Genomic DNA, 19032 nt, shown 5'->3' on the forward strand with positions numbered 1-19032 from the left:
TTGGGAGCCGTGGTTTCACATGTTATCATTATCATTATTATTTACATCATCATTATCCATTTCCCGCCTCCTCACTGACATGTAGTTGTTATTGTTGTTGCTGCTGCTATTATTATTGTTGTTGCAATATTAATTATTATCATCATCATCATCATTATTATTAATTTCATCATCATCTTATTATTTACATCATCATTATCCATTTCCAGCCTCCTCAATAACATGTTGTTATTGTTGTTGTTGCCTCTGCTGCTATTATTATTGTTGTTGCAATATTAATTGATCGTATAAATATGCTTTGAATGTGTTTTTATGTTTAACTAGCTTGGGGACCCGGCGCTGCCCGGGTTATTAGAGAAAGTGGGTAAAGGAGGTTCTGTATGCCAAGTTTGGTCTTGATCAGTCATTGGATGAGGGTCACAGTGGTTTCAATAATTGAGTGAAGGTACTGCAAGTCCCATCATCCATGGTCCACCCTCCTTCAAACTGCAACAGGATATAGAGTGGGTCATGGGGGCTCTGTGCCAATTTGGTCTTGATCAGTCATTGGATGAGGGTCGCAGTGGTTTCAGTAATTGAGTGAAGGTACTACAAGTCCCATCATCCATGGTCCACCCTCCTCCAAACTGCAGCAGGATGTAGAGTGGGTCATGAGGGCACTTTGTGCCAATTTGGTCTTGATCAGTCATTGGATGAGAGTCGCAGTGGTTTCAGTAAGTGAGTGAAGGTACTGCACGTCCTATCATCCATGGTCCATCCCCTTAGAACTGCATCAGGATGTAGAGTGGGTCATGAGTACTCTGTGCGCGAAGTTTGGACCTGGTCTGTGATTTGTAGGAGCTACAGTGTTCTGTGGGAAGTGACTTGGGTGAAGGTACTGCAAATCCCATCATTCGTGGCCCATCCTGCCCTAAACCGCACCAGGTTGTAAAGTGGGCCATTGGGCTTCTGTGTGCCAAGTTTAGTCCTGATCCGTCCTTGGGGTGGGCCACAGTGCTCTAAGAAAGTGAGTTAAAGTACTGCAAGTCCTGTCATCCATGGTCCATCTTCCCTCAAACTGCACCAGGATGTTGAGTGGGTCTTGCGGTGGGGAGGGGGTCTGTGTGCCAGGTTTGGTCTTGTTCTGTCATTATTGGGGGCCACAAGGTGTTTTGGACTTCAACTCCAACCATTCCTGACAGTCTCAGGCCCCTTTCCTTTTCCCTCTGCTAGCTCGGAATGTTCTGGTGGCCAATCAGAGCCCATATGCAAATAGTACCACAGTGGCAGCCAATCAGAACGCTGCCACATATACCTCCCATCCTTCCTCCGCATACAAACACTGATTTTTATTATATACATAGATAGATTGTGATTTAAAAAATATACTATTGGTATTTAATTCTGTTGTAATGTTTGTATATTGGTAGATTTTAAATCCTATTGAAATGCTTTTAATTGTGAGCCGCTTTGAGTCTCCTTCATGGAGAGAAAACATGAGGTATAAATAAACATAATAATAATAATAATAATAATAATAAGTAGAATAATAATAAGAATAATAATAATAATGTATTCTAATACTAATACTAATACTAGACTGGTCCATGAAGTCATGAAGAGTCGGAAACGACTGAACGAATGAACAACAAATACTAGATACATAGGCACTTTGAGTCTCCTTTGTGGAGAAAGTGGGGTATACTTAAAAATAAGACCTTAAAATAAGAGTTAAACTTATTTTAAGAGTTAAACTAATTAAAAAAAATAGTAGAGGTGGAAACCGCTCTTTGGAACAGTATATTTACTGAAATAGGTAACATTCTAGGACTAAACATCACCCCGGATGCTAGATTAGGGTTACTAATGGGTGCCACAAAGTTGAATTTAGAAATGGAAAAGAAAGAATTTGTGATTATTTTAGTCACAGTGCCGAGACTTACAATCACAAGGAATTGGGTAATCGTAACCAATCTCACACTGGAAACATGGTATGGGGAGGTATGGAATGCAACCTGAAATGATAAACTATCAATGGAAATGAGGGTGTTCAGCGGGAAAATGAACAGATCAGAATTTGATTCATATTGGTCGGTTTTTATTAAATATATTTTAGAGAGTGAGAAGGGAAAACAATACAACTTTGTTGGTCAGGAATTTTGGATATGACATTTGTTTACTAGTCGATTCATACACCAAGACCTGAATGATACTCATTCAGGCCTTGGTGGTGAGGTTATGTGTTTGTAAAATATGCATTGTTTTGTGTTCTGTTTACACTGAAAGTTGTTAATGTATGTAAATAAAATTTTATATTAAAAGTAAATAAAGAAATAAAAGGAATAAAGAAAAAACAAACAGCGGGAGCTCACCCCGCTCCCTGGGTTTGAACCGCCAACCTCTCAGTCAGCAAGTGCAACGGCTGTGCCACCAGGGGCTCCTAAGTGGGGTGTAAATAATAATAATAATAATAATAATAATAATAATACATGAATAATAATATTATAATAGTAAATACTAATAATAGATATATAACAGCTGTGCAAACAGGGCTCCTAAGTGGGGTGTAAATAAATATAATAGTAATAATAATAATAATAATAATAATACATGAATAATAATAATATTATAATAGTAAATACTAATAATAGATATATAGCTGCTTTGACTCTCCTGGTGGAGAGAAAAAGCGGGGTATAAATACATATAATAAACATAATAAACATAAAAGAAATAAATTCTAATACTAATAATAGATACATAGCTGCTTTGAGTCTCCTTGTGGATAAACATGATGATGATAGCATAGTGTCTAGATCTAAGGAAGTAATGCTACCCCTCTATTCTGCTTTGGTTAGACCACATCTGGAATATTGTGTCCAATTCTGGGCACCACAATTCAAGAGAGATATTGACAAGCTGGAATGTGTCCAGAGGAGGGTGACTAAAATGATCAAGGGTCTGGAGAACAAGCCCTATGAGGAGCGGCTTAGGGAACTGGGCATGTTTAGCCTGAAGAAGAGAAGGCTGAGAGGAGATATGATAACCATGTATAAATATGTGAAAGGAAGCCACAGGGAGGAGGGAGCAAGCTTGTTTTCTGCTTCCCTGGAGACTAGGACACAATGGAACAATGGCTTCAAACTACAAGAGAGGAGATTCCATCTGAACATGAGGAAGAACTTCCTGACTGTGAGAGCCGTTCAGCAGTGGAACTCTCTGCCCCGGAGTGTGGTGGAGGCTCCTTCTTTGGAAGCTTTAAAGCAGAGGCTGGATGGCCATCTGTCAGGGGTGATTTGAATGCAATATTCCTGCTTCTTGGCAGGGGGTTGGACTGGATGGCCCATGAGGTCTCTTCCAACTCTTTGATTCTATGATTCTATGATTCTATGATGATGATAGTGATAATACTCTGATTTCACTTCCCTTAAATAAGAGTCAAAGTCACTCACAAACAATATAGTTGAAAACAACATGGAAAACAATGCAAACCTACAACATGTAAACATAGAATTGTTTGAAAAAATGTTTTAAATTATTACAAACGATTAAAATAATTAGGAAATAATGTGCGTTTTTTTCCGTTGCAGGGAGCAGATCCGCCAGGGCTTAGAGGAGCTGCAGAAGGTCCTTCCCGGAGGAGACACTTACATGCACGAAGGGTTTGAACGGGTAAATGAGAGCAAACCACATTGGGTGCATCTACACTGGGGAATTAATGTGGTTTGGCACCATTTGAGCTGCCATGCTCAATTCTGTGGGGTTATGGTAATTTGGTGAGGCTCAAGGAAGGGAAGGCTAAAGGCCTGATATTACTATTATTATTATTAATAATTGTAGTAGTAACAATAATTTATTTCTATCCCCCTTTATTGCCTTTCATTAAGCCATGGCAGTCCAAGGTGTGCCAAACCACATTTGTTCCCCAGTGTAGATACACCCCAACCTGTTCTCTACAACCTGGAATCCTTTCTAAGGAAATCCTGTATTAAAAATATCTTCTTTGGTTCTCTTTTAGGCAAGTGAACAAATTTATCATGAAAATGTCCAAGGTAAGTCTCTCTCTCTCTCTCTCTCTATATATATATATACACACACACATATATAAATATACATACATTTTCTACATATATGTGTGTGTCTGTGCACATGTATATATATATATATGTGTGTGTGTGTGTGTGTCTGTATGCATATATATACATGTACACAGACACACATATCTACGTATCTATACACACATATATATATGCACATATATATATACTCATTTACTGTAGTATACATTCTTAGACACAAATACATATATATACACACACACACATATATATATATACACACACTAACAAATCTGCAAAAATGGGACTTGCAAATACGGATGGCTGGCTGGAATGTAAATAGTAAGAAATGAGTGGTGTGTGGAAAGAGAGGTGCTCCTCCAAGGTCAGCTGAGGTCAGCTGCTTTTGTAGCTGAGTGTATAGGACTTGAACCCCCCCCCCCCCCCAATCTTTTTCACCTCTCATTTTTGAATGGCTTCCTTCTTTTCAGGTTACAGGACAGCCAGCGTCATCATTGCACTGACTGATGGAGAATTGCACGAGGACCTTTTCTTCTACGCCGAACGAGAGGTGAGACCTCTGTACAAGGAGGAATCTGCAGGAGCAGGAATAACCCAACCTCTGACCTATTTGTATTATTATTATTATTATTATTATTATTATTATTATTAAGATTATTATTATTTGTTTCCCTTCCTCTTTTATTCCCCTTCTCCCCTTCCCTCCCCCTTCTCCCTCTTCTTTGCTTCCCTCCTTCTTTTCTCCTTCCCTTTCCTCTTCTCCACTTCACTCCTTGAGTCCTTTTCCCTTTCCCCTTCCTCTTCTTTGCTTCCCTCCTTCCCCTTCTCCCTCCTTTCCTCTTCCCTTTCCCCCTTCCCCATACCCTTCCCCCTTTTCTTCCCCTTCTCTCCTTCTTCCCCTTCCCTCCCTGACTCCTTCTTCTCCTTCCCCTTCTTTGCCTTCCTCCTTCCCTTTCCCCTTCCCTCCTTCTCTCCTTCCCTTTCCCCTTCCCCCCTTCCCTCTTTGACTCCTTCCCCTCCTTTCCTTCCCTCCTTCCCCCTCTCCCTCCCCTTAGCTCCTTGACCCCTTCCCCTTCTCCCCTTCCCCTTCTCTCCTCCTTCCCTTTCTCTCCTTCCCTTTCCCCTTCTCACCTTCCCTCCTTGACTCCTTCCCCTTCTTTCTTTCCCTACTTCCCCCTCGCCCTTCGCTCCCCTCCTTCCCTTCCCCTTCTATCCTCTTTACGCTTCCCTCCTTAACCTTCCCTCCTTCTCCTTCCCCATCCCCTTCTTTGCCTTCCTCTTTCCCTTTCCCCTTCTCCCCTTTCCTCCTTGACTCCTTCTCCCTTTCCCCTTCTCTCCTCCTTCCCCTTCCCTCCTTAAACTTACCTACTTCTCTTTCCCCTTCCCTCCGACTCCTTCTTCTCCTTCCCTTTCCCCTTCCCTTCTTCTCCTTCCCTCCTTCTCTTTCCCCTTCTTACCCTTCCCTCCTTGACTCCTTCCCCTTCTTTCCTTTCCTCCTTCCCCTTCCCCCTCCCCTTTCCTCCTTGACTCCTTCCCCTTCTCCCGTTCCTCTTCTCTCCTTAACCTTCCCCTTCCCTCCTTCACTCCTTATTCTCCTTCCCCTTCTTTCCTTCCCTCCTTCTCCTTCCTCTCCCCTTCTCCCTTTCTCTCCTTACTTCATTCTCTCCTTCCCCTTCCCCTTCTTTTCCCTTCCCTCCTTCTTTTTCCCCTTCACCTCCTCCTCCTCATTATGATTATGATGATGATCTTTATGGCTGGGGCCCTTCCTGGTAATTATGAGCTCATAAGCTGCTCTGAGCCATCCTGTATACAGACACGAATGGTCTCCAATGACCCCCAAAGCCCACCTTTGCCAGGCCCCCCAGGTGGTGGGGCTTTCCAGGTCAAGCGGTTGCGCATGATCCCAGGGCACTGCATGACCAAGTTTGCAACTCATGTGCATATGCAAGACGACAACATTGAGAACGGCAGTTCAAAAATGGCCACAAAGCACATTGCATTGTGTGTCATTCATGTGCCTTGGTTTGCCTTGAGGCAAGAGGAGAGGAAGAAAGCGATGTTTTTGCACCTTTAAATATGATGTCTGGGTCTGTCTGTCTGTCTGTTTGGTGGTCAGAATTGGCACATTTCTCCAGCTTTGATCTCTTTGGAGAGATTTGGGGCAAAACAAAGGGATTCCTGCCCAGACTGGTTGGGTAAACATCAGGTTCAGTGCATGGAGAGATAATCCAAGTGAAGCCTTTGTTTTGTGGATAAACACATTTGGAAGGGAAAGAGGCCACTGGGAACAATTGTTTTTGAGCATCGGACCCTGGGTTCAAATCCTTGCTTTCAAAATCATCTAGAACAGTGGTTCTGGTAAACTGGCTGGGATTTCTGGGAGTTGTAGGTCAAAACACCTGGGGATCCACAGGTTGAGAACTAATGGACTAGAAGTTTTGCAAATGCATGGAAAACAACCCAAAATTCATCCCAGAAGGATCTCCAAATGTCTGTTTTCCTGAATGGATACCTACAGAGATACAAATAATAATAACCATAATAACAATAATTTAATATTTATTATTATTATTATTAAAAATGTGTTGAAATGGACATTGGGTGACCTTGGGCAACCCAGAACTTGCATAGAGATGCAAATAATGATAATGATGATAATAATAATAAGTTAATAATAATAATAATGGAGCCCCCGGTGGCGCAGTGGGTTAAAGCACTGAGCTGCTGAGCTTGTTGATCGAAAGGTCACAGGTTCGATTCCGGGGAGCGGCGTGAGCTTCCACTGTCAGCCCTAGCTTCTGCCAACCTAGCAGTTCGAAAACATGAAATGTGAGTAGATCAATAGGTACCGCTCCGGCAGGAAGGTAACGGCGCTCCATGCAGTCATGCCGGCCACATGACCTTGGAGGTGTCTACGGACAATGCTAGCTCTTTGGCTTAGAAATGGAGACGAGCACCACCCCAGAGTCAGACATGACTGGACTTAATGTCAGGGGACTACCTTTACCTTTACCTTAATAATAATAATAATAATAATAATAATAATAATAATAATGTGTTGAAGTGGACCTTGGATGACTCAGAATGTGAACAGAGATGCTGTTATTATTATTATTATTAATAATAATAATAATAATTTAATGTATTACCAATTTTATCCTATGCATTTGGCCCACCCACTCTGTTATTCTTCTTCTACCATTTTATGTTGTGTTTACTTATTGTATACTTGTTATTGTTTGCATTTTATTTTGATGTTATTACTTGTTTGTTGTTTTTTTACTTTGCTGTATTGTAACTCTTGGGCTTGGCCTCATGTTAGCCACCCCGAGTCCATTTTGGGGAGATGGTGGCGGGGTATAAATAAAGATTATTATTATTATTTGAAACACAACAAGATGAGTCCACAGCAGACACTCTGCTGGCTGTTGAATTGGATCACACATCAGACACTTCCCAAGTATCTAGAACTGTGTGATGTCTCGGCTAATAATAATAATAATAATAATAATAATAATAATAATAATATCTATTGAAATAGACATTGGGTGACCTTGGGCAAACCAGAATTTGCACAGAGATTTGTGTGTGTGTGTGTGTGGAGCAACTTGAGAAGCGACTGGCCCAGAGATGTAATTTTTTTTTCATGTCAGGAGCGACTTGAGAAACTACAAGTCACTTCTGGTGTGAGAGAATTGGCCGTCTGCAAGGACGCTGCCCAAGAGACATTGCCCGTATGTTTGATGTTTTACGTCCTTGTGGGAGGCTTCTCTCATGTCCCCTCATGGGGAGCTGGAGCTGACAGAGGGAGCTCAACCCACTCTCCCCGGATTCGGACCTCCGACCTGTTGGTCAGCAGTCCTGCCGACACAAGAGGGCTCCATGCAAATTATAATTATAATTATAATTATTTGTCACTCTTTTTCATATTGCATTAAGAAAATAATCCAACATTTCCTATCCCCACTGAAAAGGCAGCAGATATAGGTTATACATTAAATGTAAATATAAAAGAGCACAGTCCGTAATGCGAAGAGAAAATGTTATGAAATTGAGAATTTTGGGGGTAATTCTGGAGTCTTAATTCAATATCTGAATGTTTTAACGGTTTTAAAGATACATGCGGTTGTTTTGTTTTTATGTTTACATTTGAATGCATTTGCATGTTTTTAATTGACATTGTTTTATACCTATCATTAGCTGCCTTCGGTCCCTATGTTAGGAGAAAACCTGGAAAATAATAATAATAATAATAATAATAATAATAAGTTTGGGAACTGTAGTTCAAGTGAGTCAGTGCATTCCTGGTTGCATCTACATTGCAAAAAATCAATGCAGTTCAATGCTACTTTAACGGCCACAGCTCAGTGCAATAGTACGTTGGGAGTTGTAGTTTTCTAAGGTCCTCTTCCAAATAGTGCCAAACTACAAATCCCATTATTATTCTGTTAGTAGTGAAAGCTGCGTCAAGATGTATTAATTCAGGATTCCATAGTCTTGAGTCTTGGTAGTTTATAGTGGTATCAAACTGCATTAACTTTTGGAATGTAGATGCACACCCATGCATGCATTTCAAAAACTATTTATCTATCTTTGCTCTATATCCTTCCGTTTCAGGCCAACCGATCCAGGGAACTGGGAGCAACGGTTTACTGCGTCGGAGTGAAAGATTTCAATGAAACGCAGGTAACCTCCTTTCATTTATTAAGAAAAGATGCTTTTAGATAAATGTCTCATGCGTCATGTCTAAATTTGCACTAAAAATAGCTTTTAAGGGAAAGGAGCTTGACTCATTGCTTTGATCATAAGCGAGAATCAAGTCGTGGCACGAAAAGGCGAGACGGTTTTGCTCAGTTTTGCAAATGCAAAGTGTCGGGGTCTAGGTTCTTTGGACTGCAGTTCCTCAAATCCCCTTCCTCCCATTTGGAATGCTGGGCTTTGTAGTCCAAATGAACAACCATCCCAAGACCTGAAATGCACAAAATTGTATGTATAAGGTTTGCAAAATTAATTGCATCAGTTTTTGCAAAATTTGTATGTGACTTTTGCAAAATTAATTCTTTGTTTTTAGCCTAAAGCAAAGGCATAGGAAGTTGTTCTCCGTTGCCATATAATCCAGTTTCTGAATCCAGATGATCTGCTTTGACCTGGATTATATGGCAGTGTCGATCCCACAATAGCGCAGTAGATTAAACTGCTGAGCTGCCGAACTTGCTGTTAATCCCAGCTTCTGCCAACCTAGCAGTTCGAAAACATGCAAATGTGAATAGATCAATAGGTACCACTCCTGTGTGAAGGTAACGGCGCTCCATGAACTCATGCCAGTGGCCACATAACCTTGGAGGTGTCTATGGACAATGCCAGCTCTTTGGCTTAGAAATGGAGATGAGCACCCAGAGTCGGACACAACTAGATTTAATGTTGGGAAAATCTTTACCTTTACTATATGGCAGTGTAGACTCATATAATCCAGTTCAAATCTTATCATCTGGATCCGAAGTTTGCCCAGGCCTGATCTGGATTATATGGCAGTGTAAATCCATTTTATCTGTGGTGGATACGTTCTTGGTTATTACACAAAATAATAATAATAATAATAATAATAATAATAATAATAATAATAGCACTGCTTTGGATCCTAATCCTAGGAGAAAAACAGGATAACAACAACTGTCCTGGAGTTGTTGAAATGGAGGACCCCCATATCTGGGACAGAGACGTACCTGGATACTACACATGATGATGATAATAATAATACTAATAATACTAATAATACTAATACTAATACTACTACTAATAATAATAACAACTAGAAAAGCTGACATGATATGAGGATTTAAAGATCGAACTGCAAGCCAGTCAGGGTGGTCCCAGTGACGATCGGCACACTGGGTGTAGTGCCTAAACACCCTGGCCTGCACTTAAACACAATTGGCACTGACAAAATTACCATCTGCCAGCTGCAGAAGGCCACCTTACTGGGATCTGCACGTATGACACAGTCCTAGACACTTGGGAAGTGTCTGACGTGTGATCCAATACAACAGCCAGCAGAGTGATGTTGTTTGCTGTGGACTCATCTTGTTGTGTTTCTAATAATAATAATAATGATAATGATAATGCTTTGAATCCTAATCCTGGTTAAAAAGAGGTTGTTGATAACTATGATAATAATAAGAATAACAACAACCACAGCAATTGTCCTGGAAGAAATGGATTTGAATGATGATGATAATAATAATAACAACAGTAACAAAATGTATTCAAATGGAGGATCCCCATACCTGTGCCAGATAGGTTTCTTGATACTACACAGATTATTATTGTTATTGTTCTTAGTAGTAGTAGAATTGCTTTGGATCCTAATATTGGGAGAATAACGATGACGATAATAGCAACAGTAACAACAACAACCATCACAATAACTGTCCTGGAAGGAATGGAGGAGGAGGATAATAGTAACAGTAATAATAATAATAATAATAATAATAATAATAATAATGAGCTGTATTGAAATGGAGGACTTCTAGTTAAATACAGCATCTCCGGGAGTATTTGCTAACTCACTTTTGCATCCCTTTTTTGCATCTTCTTCAGCTGGCCCGGATCGCCGACAGCAAGGACCACGTTTTCCCCGTCAATGACGGCTTCGAAGCTCTCCAGGGCATCATCGACTCCGTAAGTAGCTCTTAATAAATATGCATGAATTGCATGACTTTTTGCAAAATTCTATGAATTTTGGAAAAATTAATTGTATGAATTTTGCAAAATTGTTTCACTTTGCAAAATTGTAGGTATGACTGCAAAATTGTATGACTTTTGCAAAATCATTGTATCACTTTGCAAAATTGTTTGGATGACTGAATTTTGCAAAATCATTGTATCACTTTGCAAAATTGTATATATGACTTTGCAAAATTGTATGTATGATTGCATAATTATTGTATGAATTTTACAAAATTGTATATATGACTGTATTGTTGAAGGCTTTCATGGCTGGAATCACTAGGTTGTTGTAGGTTTTTTGGACAATATGGCCATGTTCTAGAAGCATTCTCCCTTGACGTTTCAACTACATCTATCGCAAGCATTCTCAGACCTCTGCCATAGATGCAGGTGAAATGTCAGGAGAGACTGCTTCTAGAACATGGCCATATAGCCTGAAAAACCTGCAACAACTCTGTTTATGTGACTTTTTGCAAAATTAATTGTATGACTTCTGCAAAATATTGATGGTGGCCAAAGGGTTTATATAGTAATATATCATTATTTAGTATATTGTTGTTCTACTGTAGAATTATTATTATATTTTAATATATTATTGTTGTTATTATTATTATTGTAGGACATTGTTGTTGTTACCGTTACTATAGTATATGTTTATTACATTTATATATTTTATTGTTGTTTTTATTTTTTCTGCTTACTAGGTCTTCAAGAAAGATCTTATTATCACTATTATATTTCAGTATATTATTATTATAACTAGTATTATATTTAATATATCATTGTTGTCTTTATATAGTCGTATATTATTATTATTTAGTATATTGTTCTATTGTAGAATTATTATATTTTAGTTTATTGTTGTTATTATTATTGTAGTACATTGTCATTGTTACAGTTACTATAGTATATGATTATTACATTTATATATTTTGTTGTTTTTATTTTTTCTGCTTACTTGGTCTTAAAGAAAGATATTATCACTATTATATTTTAGTATATTATTATTATAACTATTATTATATTAAATATATTATTATTGTTATATAGTCGTATATTATTTAGTATATTGTTCTATTGTAGAATTATTATAATATTTTAGTTTATTATTATTATAGGTATTATTATTGTAGTACATTGTCGTTGTTACAGTTACTATAGTATATGATTATTACATTTATATATTTTGTTGTTTTTATTTTTTCTGCTTACTAGGTCTTAAACAAAGATCTTATTATCACTATTATATTTTAGTATACTATTATTTTTATTATATTGTAATACATTATTGTTGTTACTGTTAGTATTATATGATAGTATATTATTATTATATTATTATTATATTTTGTTGTTAATAATAATTCTTTCTCATGCTTGCTAGATCCTGAAGAAATCTTGCATTGAGATTCTGGCTGCAGAACCATCTCGAATCTGTGCAGGAGGTGAGTGATTTAAACTCCATAGAACAGCGTTTTCTCAATGGATTTTCAACCCTCTTTTGGGTATTTCCAGATGGAATTTTGGCAGGGAAATGCTGCTAAATATAATAACTCCATTTTATTTCCATATCTGCTGGTCTGATGTGAGTTCGAGTTGATCTATATTAGGAATGTCTTCCAATTGAGGCCAGGATGTGGATTTTTTTGCCATTCAAAGCCCATTTTGACCTCATTTCGTTGCTGTGAAAAAGCGATAGCGGAGTGGCAGTATACATAGCATGGGAGTTGTAGTTTTCCAAGGTCTGCCTGATTCCACATTGCGGAACGGATGCCACTTTTACATGCCACGGTCCCCATGCTGTGGGTTCCTGGGAGCTGACATGGAGGAGAAACCCTATAAATGTGTTAAGTATGGAAAGAGCTTCACTTGGAGTGAAAGTCTGCGTTCATATCAAAGGACCCAAACTGGGGAGAAACCCTATAAATGCCTGAAGTGTGGGCAGAGCTTTGCTTGGAGTGCACATCTGGATTCACACTGTGGAGAATCCCTATAAATGCCTGGACTGTGGGCAGAGTTTCGCTGAAAGTGGAAGTCTACATAAACATTTTTGAGGCAGAAAAGTCCTTGGGAAAACTACATCTCCCAGTTGTTCCCTTGCATGGCGCCATGTCAGTCACACTCTCTCAGCCTCGGAGGAGGAAGGCAAGGGCAAATCCCTTCTAAATAAATGTGTTCGTTTACTGGTTTCCAAATTCATTTACCTGTTTCCCCCGGAAATAAGCCCTAGCCTTATTTTGGGGGATGCTCGGGATAGAAGTCTTGCTTCGGAAATAAGCCCTGGTTCCGGTTCGTTGCAAAAATTGATATGGAAAAATAAGCCTGATCCCAAAAAGAAGCCCGACCCCCCCAAAAAGCCCTAAAGCATCTGTTGAAGCAAGAATTAATATAAGACTCTGTCTTGTTTCTACTTTCTGATTCAAATCCCTGCTCAGCCATGGAAACTCAATGGGTAAACTTGGGCAGGTCACACACTCTCAGCCTCACAGAAACCCATGTTTTGGGGTGCATCTACACTCTAGAATTAATCTGATTTGACATCACCTGAACCACCTTGGCTCCAGTTTCCTAAACAACACAGTAAAGCACGTTTTCCTGTCATTTTTCACATTTATTATTATTTATTATTATTATATTTATTATTTATACTGAGATTTATCTCCCCAAAGGAGACTCAAAGCAGGTTGACATAAAAATATTAGTATTCAATTTAAAATATATTATTATTATTTTATATTATTATTATCATCTCTCCAAAGGAGACTCAAAACAGGTTGACATAAAAGCATTAGTATACAATTTAAAATATTATAATTTATTATTATTATTATTATTATTATTATTATTTTACTGACACAAAACACAGTATATCACAGCAAATGAGATATATTATTATTATTATTATTATTATTATTCATGCCCCCCTTTATCTCCCTAAAGGAGACTCGAAATGATTGACATAAAAGCATTAGCATTCAATTTAAAATATATTATTATTATTTTATATTATTATTATTATCATCTCTCCAAAGGAGACTCAAAACAGGTTGACATAAAAGCATTAGTACACAATTTAAAATATTATAATTTATTATTATTATTATTATTTTATATTATTATTATTTTACTGACACAAAACACAGTATATCACAGCAAATGAGATATATTATTATTATTATTATTATTATCATTAGTATTATTATTATTCATGCCCCGCTTTATCTCCCTAAAGGAGATGCGAAATGATTGACATAAAAGCATTAGCATACAATTTAAAATATATTATTATTATTTTATATTATTATTATTATCATCTCTCCAAAGGAGACTCAAAACAGGTTGACATAAAAGCATTAGTACACAATTTAAAATATTATAATTTATTATTATTATTATTATTATTTTACTGACACAAAACACAGTATATCACAGCAAATGAGATATATTATTATTATTATTATTATTATTATTATTATTATTATTATTCATGCCCCGCTTTATCTCCCTAAAGGAGACTCGAAATGATTGACATAAAAGTATTAGCATACAATTTAAAATATATTATTATTTTATATTATTATTGTTATTATTTATTGGCTGCTTTTTCTCCCCAAAGGGAACTCAAAGCAGCTTGACATTAAATAGTTAGTATACAATTTCTAATAATAATAATAATAATAATTTTATATTATTATATTATATTATAATAATATATTATTATTGTTATTTATGCCCCGCTTTATCTCCCCAAAGGGGACTCAAAGCGGCTTGACATTAGCATACACTTTAAAAATATATATTATTATTATATTATTATTATTTAATAATAATAATATATTATTTATACCCTGCTTTATCTCTCCAAAGGAGACTCAAAGCAGCTTGACCTAAAAGCATTAGCATACAATTTAAAAATATACAAAATGCAAACATTAAAAACGAAGTAAACACAAACAGCATGAGAAGAAATCACAGTTAAAATCCATCAGACCATATTCAGTTTTAAAAGCACATTTGGAGACTTTGCAAAATAAATACTATGGTTTCCTGCAAGTTGAACTAGATAGATAAGATTTAGATAACATTATTTCCTTGGTCCAAAACAACAACTCCTAGGATTCTGTAGCATTGGCCAAGCGGGGTCAAACTGGGTTAAATCAACAGTGCAGACGCACCCACATCTGTCTGTGAAATGTGCACAGCCTGCAACTCTTGTTCTCTTTTGCACGGATGGCCGACCCAGACAGATTCCGCCTGGTTTTTGTGCAGTTTATCCTTTTGGGATGAAAGCAATTGAGGCTTGGAGCGGAGCCCAGATTCCTGAACCGACTTGAATCCTTCTCCATCGAGATCCCTTGAGGCCCATGAGAAGCAAAGTGGTGCAAATTGCAAACTCAGCACAAAACTGGGGTCACTCTCCGTTGCAAAGGCGCTTTTCGATCTGTCTGGCTCTGCGCATTCACGCACAGCTGCAAAGGAGGAAGGAGCCTTGGCTGGAATGCATTTTAATTCTGTTCACTGGGATGCTCCTTTTCTTCCTCAACCGAAAGCAGTGCAAATAGCAAAACGAATGCATGCATTTCAGCCAAGCCCAGTAGGGAGATCCTATAGATATCGGTATCATTTCGGGTGGATATATATTAGGATTGTCTTCAAATTGAAGCCAGGAAGACTGTCGGAACGGCCAGGATGCGGATGTTTTTGCCGTTTGAAGCCCATTCATTGCCATGAAAAGGAGAGAGTGGGGCCACACTCCATCCTAGCCAATTGGAGCCTGTATTATTATATTATATTATAGCTATATATATATATAAATGCTCTGTGCGTAATGAGTACCTTAAAAACAAAAGAACCAATGAATGAAATCACATCAAATTTGGCAACAAAATGTCTCACAACACAAGGAGTGACCATCACTCAAAAAAATTATGATTTGTAGTTGCTGGGATTTATAGTTCACCTATGATCAAAGAGCATTTTGAACTCCACCAACGATGAAATTGAACCAAACTTGGCACACAGGACTCCCCTGACCAACAGAAAACACTAGAAGAGTTCGGTGAGCATTGACCTTGTGTTTTGGAGTTGTAGTTCACCTACATCTAGAGCAGTGTTTCTCAACCTGGGGATCAGGACCCCTGAGGGGGTCATGAAGGGGTGTCAGAGGGGTCGCCAAAGACCATCAGAAAACACAGTATTTTCTGATGGTCATGGGGATTCCATGTGGGAAGATTGAGCCAATTCTATCATTGGTGGAGTTCAAATGTTCTTTGATTGTAATGAACTATAAATCCGGCAACTACAACTCCCAAATGTCAAGATCTATTTTCCCCAGATTCCACTAGTGTTCACATTTGGCCATATTGAGTATTCATGCCAAGTTTGGTCCAGATTGCATGAGTCCACAGTACTCTCTGGATATAGGTGAACTACAACTCCCAAACTCAAGGTCAATGCCCTTCAAACCTTTCCAGTCTTTTCCATTGGTCATGGGAGCCAAGTTTGGTTCAAATCCATCATTGGTGGAGTTCAGAATGCTCTTTGATTATAAGAGAACTATAAATCCCAGCAACTACAACTCCCAAATTACAAAATCAATCCACCCCCAACCCCACTAGCATTCACATTTGGGTGTATTGGGTATTTGTGCCCAGTTTGGTCCAGTGAATGAAAATGCATCCTGCATATCAGATATTTTCATTATGATGTATAACAGTAGTAAAATGACTGTTATGAAGTAGCAACGAAAACAATATTATGGTTGGGGGTCACCACAACATAAGGAAATGTATTAAGGGGTCACGGCATCAGGAAGGTTGAGAACCACTGCCATAGACAGTAACAATAACAACAAGCATTAAAAACCTATGGCTGGGCCAAATGTAATAATTTAAAATTAAAAAATAATTTAAAAATAATGCTGGACATGGACAAGGTGGGATATAACTGGGATAGAGTTTTCAGGTAGAGATGAGGCGCGCAGACAATCCTACATCAGTGATAAAGTGCATTTAGGGACATGTTGCTGAGGATATTTCCTTATTCTGGGAAGGCACACTGGAACAAACACGTTTTCAGCCTCCTCCTAAAGACTGCCAGAGTTGGGGCATGTCTGATGTCTCTGGGGAGCGAGTTCCAGAGTCGAGGGGCCACCACCGAGAAGGCCCTCTCCCTCGTCCCCACCAATCGTACCTGCGATACAGGTGGGAGTGTGAGCAGGGCCTCTCCAGATGATCGAAGAGATCATGTGGGTTTGTGCACAGAAATGCGGTCACGCAGGTAGGCGGGTCCCAAACCGTTCAGGGCTTTGTAGATAAGAACCTGCACCTTGAATTGGGACCGGAAAATGAACGGCAGCCAATGGAGCTCCTTGAACAGGAGGGTTGACCGCTCCCTGTAAGGAGCACCGGTTAGTAACCTGGCTGCAGTCCGTTGTACCAACTGAAATTTCCAGGCCGTTTTCAAGGGCAGCCCCACGTAGAGTGCATTACAGTAATCCAATCTGGAGGTGACTAAGGCATGGACCACCCTGGCCAGATCTGACTTCATGAGGTATGGTTGCAGCTGGCGCATGAGTCTTCATTGTGCAAAGACACTGCCGACGCCTGAGCTTCAAGCGTCAGTGATGAGTCCAGAAGGACACCCAGACTGCATATCTGTGACTTCAGGGGGAGTGCAACCCTGTCCAGCACAGGTTGCCACCCTATACCCCGATCTGGTTTACGATCAACCAGGAGGACCTCTGTCTTGTCGGGATTGATCTTCAGCTTGTTCCTCCTCATCCAGATAGACACAGCAGCCAGGCGCTCGTCCAGCACCCAAGGGGCTTCCTTGGAGTTAGGTGGAAAAGAGTAGTAGAGTTGCGTGTCATCTGCGTAGAGATGGCACCCAACTCCAAAACTCGGGATGACCTCTCCCAGCGGTTTCATGTAGATGTTGAAGAGCATGGGAGATAGAATGGAACCTTGCTGGACCCCACAGGTCAAAGGCCAGGGGTCCGAGCAAGTGTCTTCCCAGCTCCCAGTCACACTCTCTCGGCCTCGAAGGAAGGCAAAGGCAAACCCTTTTTGAACAGATTATGCAATGAGAGGCAGTGCATTACAGTATAGGATGCGCTTGGCACTACTTTAACTGCTGTGGGATTCTGGGAGTTGTAGTTTTCCAAGATCCGCCTGGTTTATTATTATTATTATTATTATTATTATTATTATTATTATTTGAAACACAACAAGATGAGTCCACAGCAGATACTCTGCTGGCTGTTGAATTGGTTCACACGTCGGACACTTCCCAAGTGTCTAGGACTGTGTGATGTATCGGTGAATAATGCGTGCAGATCCCTGCAGGGTGGCCTTCTGCAACTGCAGATGGTAATTTTGTCAGCACTGATTGTGTTTAAGTGCAGGCCAAGGTCTTTAAGCACTGCACTCAGTGTGCCGATCACCACTGGGACCACCTTGACTGGTTTGTGCCAGAGTCTTTGCAAATTATTATAATAATTATTAAATAATAATAATTAAAATAATAATAATTAAAATAATAATTATTAAAATAATAATAATAATACTTTATTTATAGCCTGCCACCATCTCCCCAAGGGGACTCAGGGTGGCTTACATGATTCCAAGCCCAACAATACAATAATGCAAATAAACAACATACAACAGCAGTAAAAATATAAAAATAAAATACAAGACACAACATAAATAAACATCAGCAATATAAAATCACAATAATTAAACACAATAAAATAAATGACAGTGGGCAGGGCCGATAGCAAGGATTAAATTTTTTGAAAACACTGGATGAGAAGGCAATGTATTGTGTCTGGACAGGGGATCAGAGGGACGAAGGTAGAATTTAATTGGACTAGCTACCTATCTGACCGCATCTCTGCCTATGAACCCACCAGGACTTTGAGATCTTCCGGGGAGGCCCTGCTCTCGATCCCGCCTGCTTCTCAAGCTCGGCTGGCGGGGACGAGAGATAGGGCCTTCTCGGTGGTGGCTCCTCGGCTGTGGAACGCCCTTCCTACGGACATTAGACTAGCACCATCTCTAATGGTATTCCGCAAAAAGGTGAAGACCTGGATGTTTGTGCAGGCGTTTGAGTAATTTAGTGCAATCTGGTAATGGAACATAGGAATGGAACAATGGACGACGAACCTGGACTACGCTTGGATGATGAGAAGATTGGGTACGGTTGTTTTTTGTAATAATTGTGCATTGTAATTGCTTATTGGTAATTTATG

At 39.1% G+C, this 19032-nt stretch overlaps 1 protein-coding gene across 1 annotated transcript in view; it reads left to right on the forward strand.

Annotated features, from left to right (window-relative positions):
• Positions 1-19032, forward strand: part of ANTXR1 (ANTXR cell adhesion molecule 1) — a 93470-nt gene that overhangs the window by 24267 nt on the left and 50171 nt on the right. The window contains exons 4-9 of the mRNA XM_060787030.2: positions 3570-3651; positions 3998-4031; positions 4529-4608; positions 8676-8744; positions 10656-10736; positions 12166-12226. Coding sequence (XP_060643013.2) covers positions 3570-3651; positions 3998-4031; positions 4529-4608; positions 8676-8744; positions 10656-10736; positions 12166-12226 — 407 coding nt within the window. The remainder of the gene's footprint in view (positions 1-3569; positions 3652-3997; positions 4032-4528; positions 4609-8675; positions 8745-10655; positions 10737-12165; positions 12227-19032) is intronic.

This window comes from Anolis sagrei, chromosome 7 (assembly GCF_037176765.1).
Source record: "Anolis sagrei isolate rAnoSag1 chromosome 7, rAnoSag1.mat, whole genome shotgun sequence".
In the NCBI taxonomy this organism is placed as follows: domain Eukaryota; kingdom Metazoa; phylum Chordata; class Lepidosauria; order Squamata; family Dactyloidae; genus Anolis; species Anolis sagrei.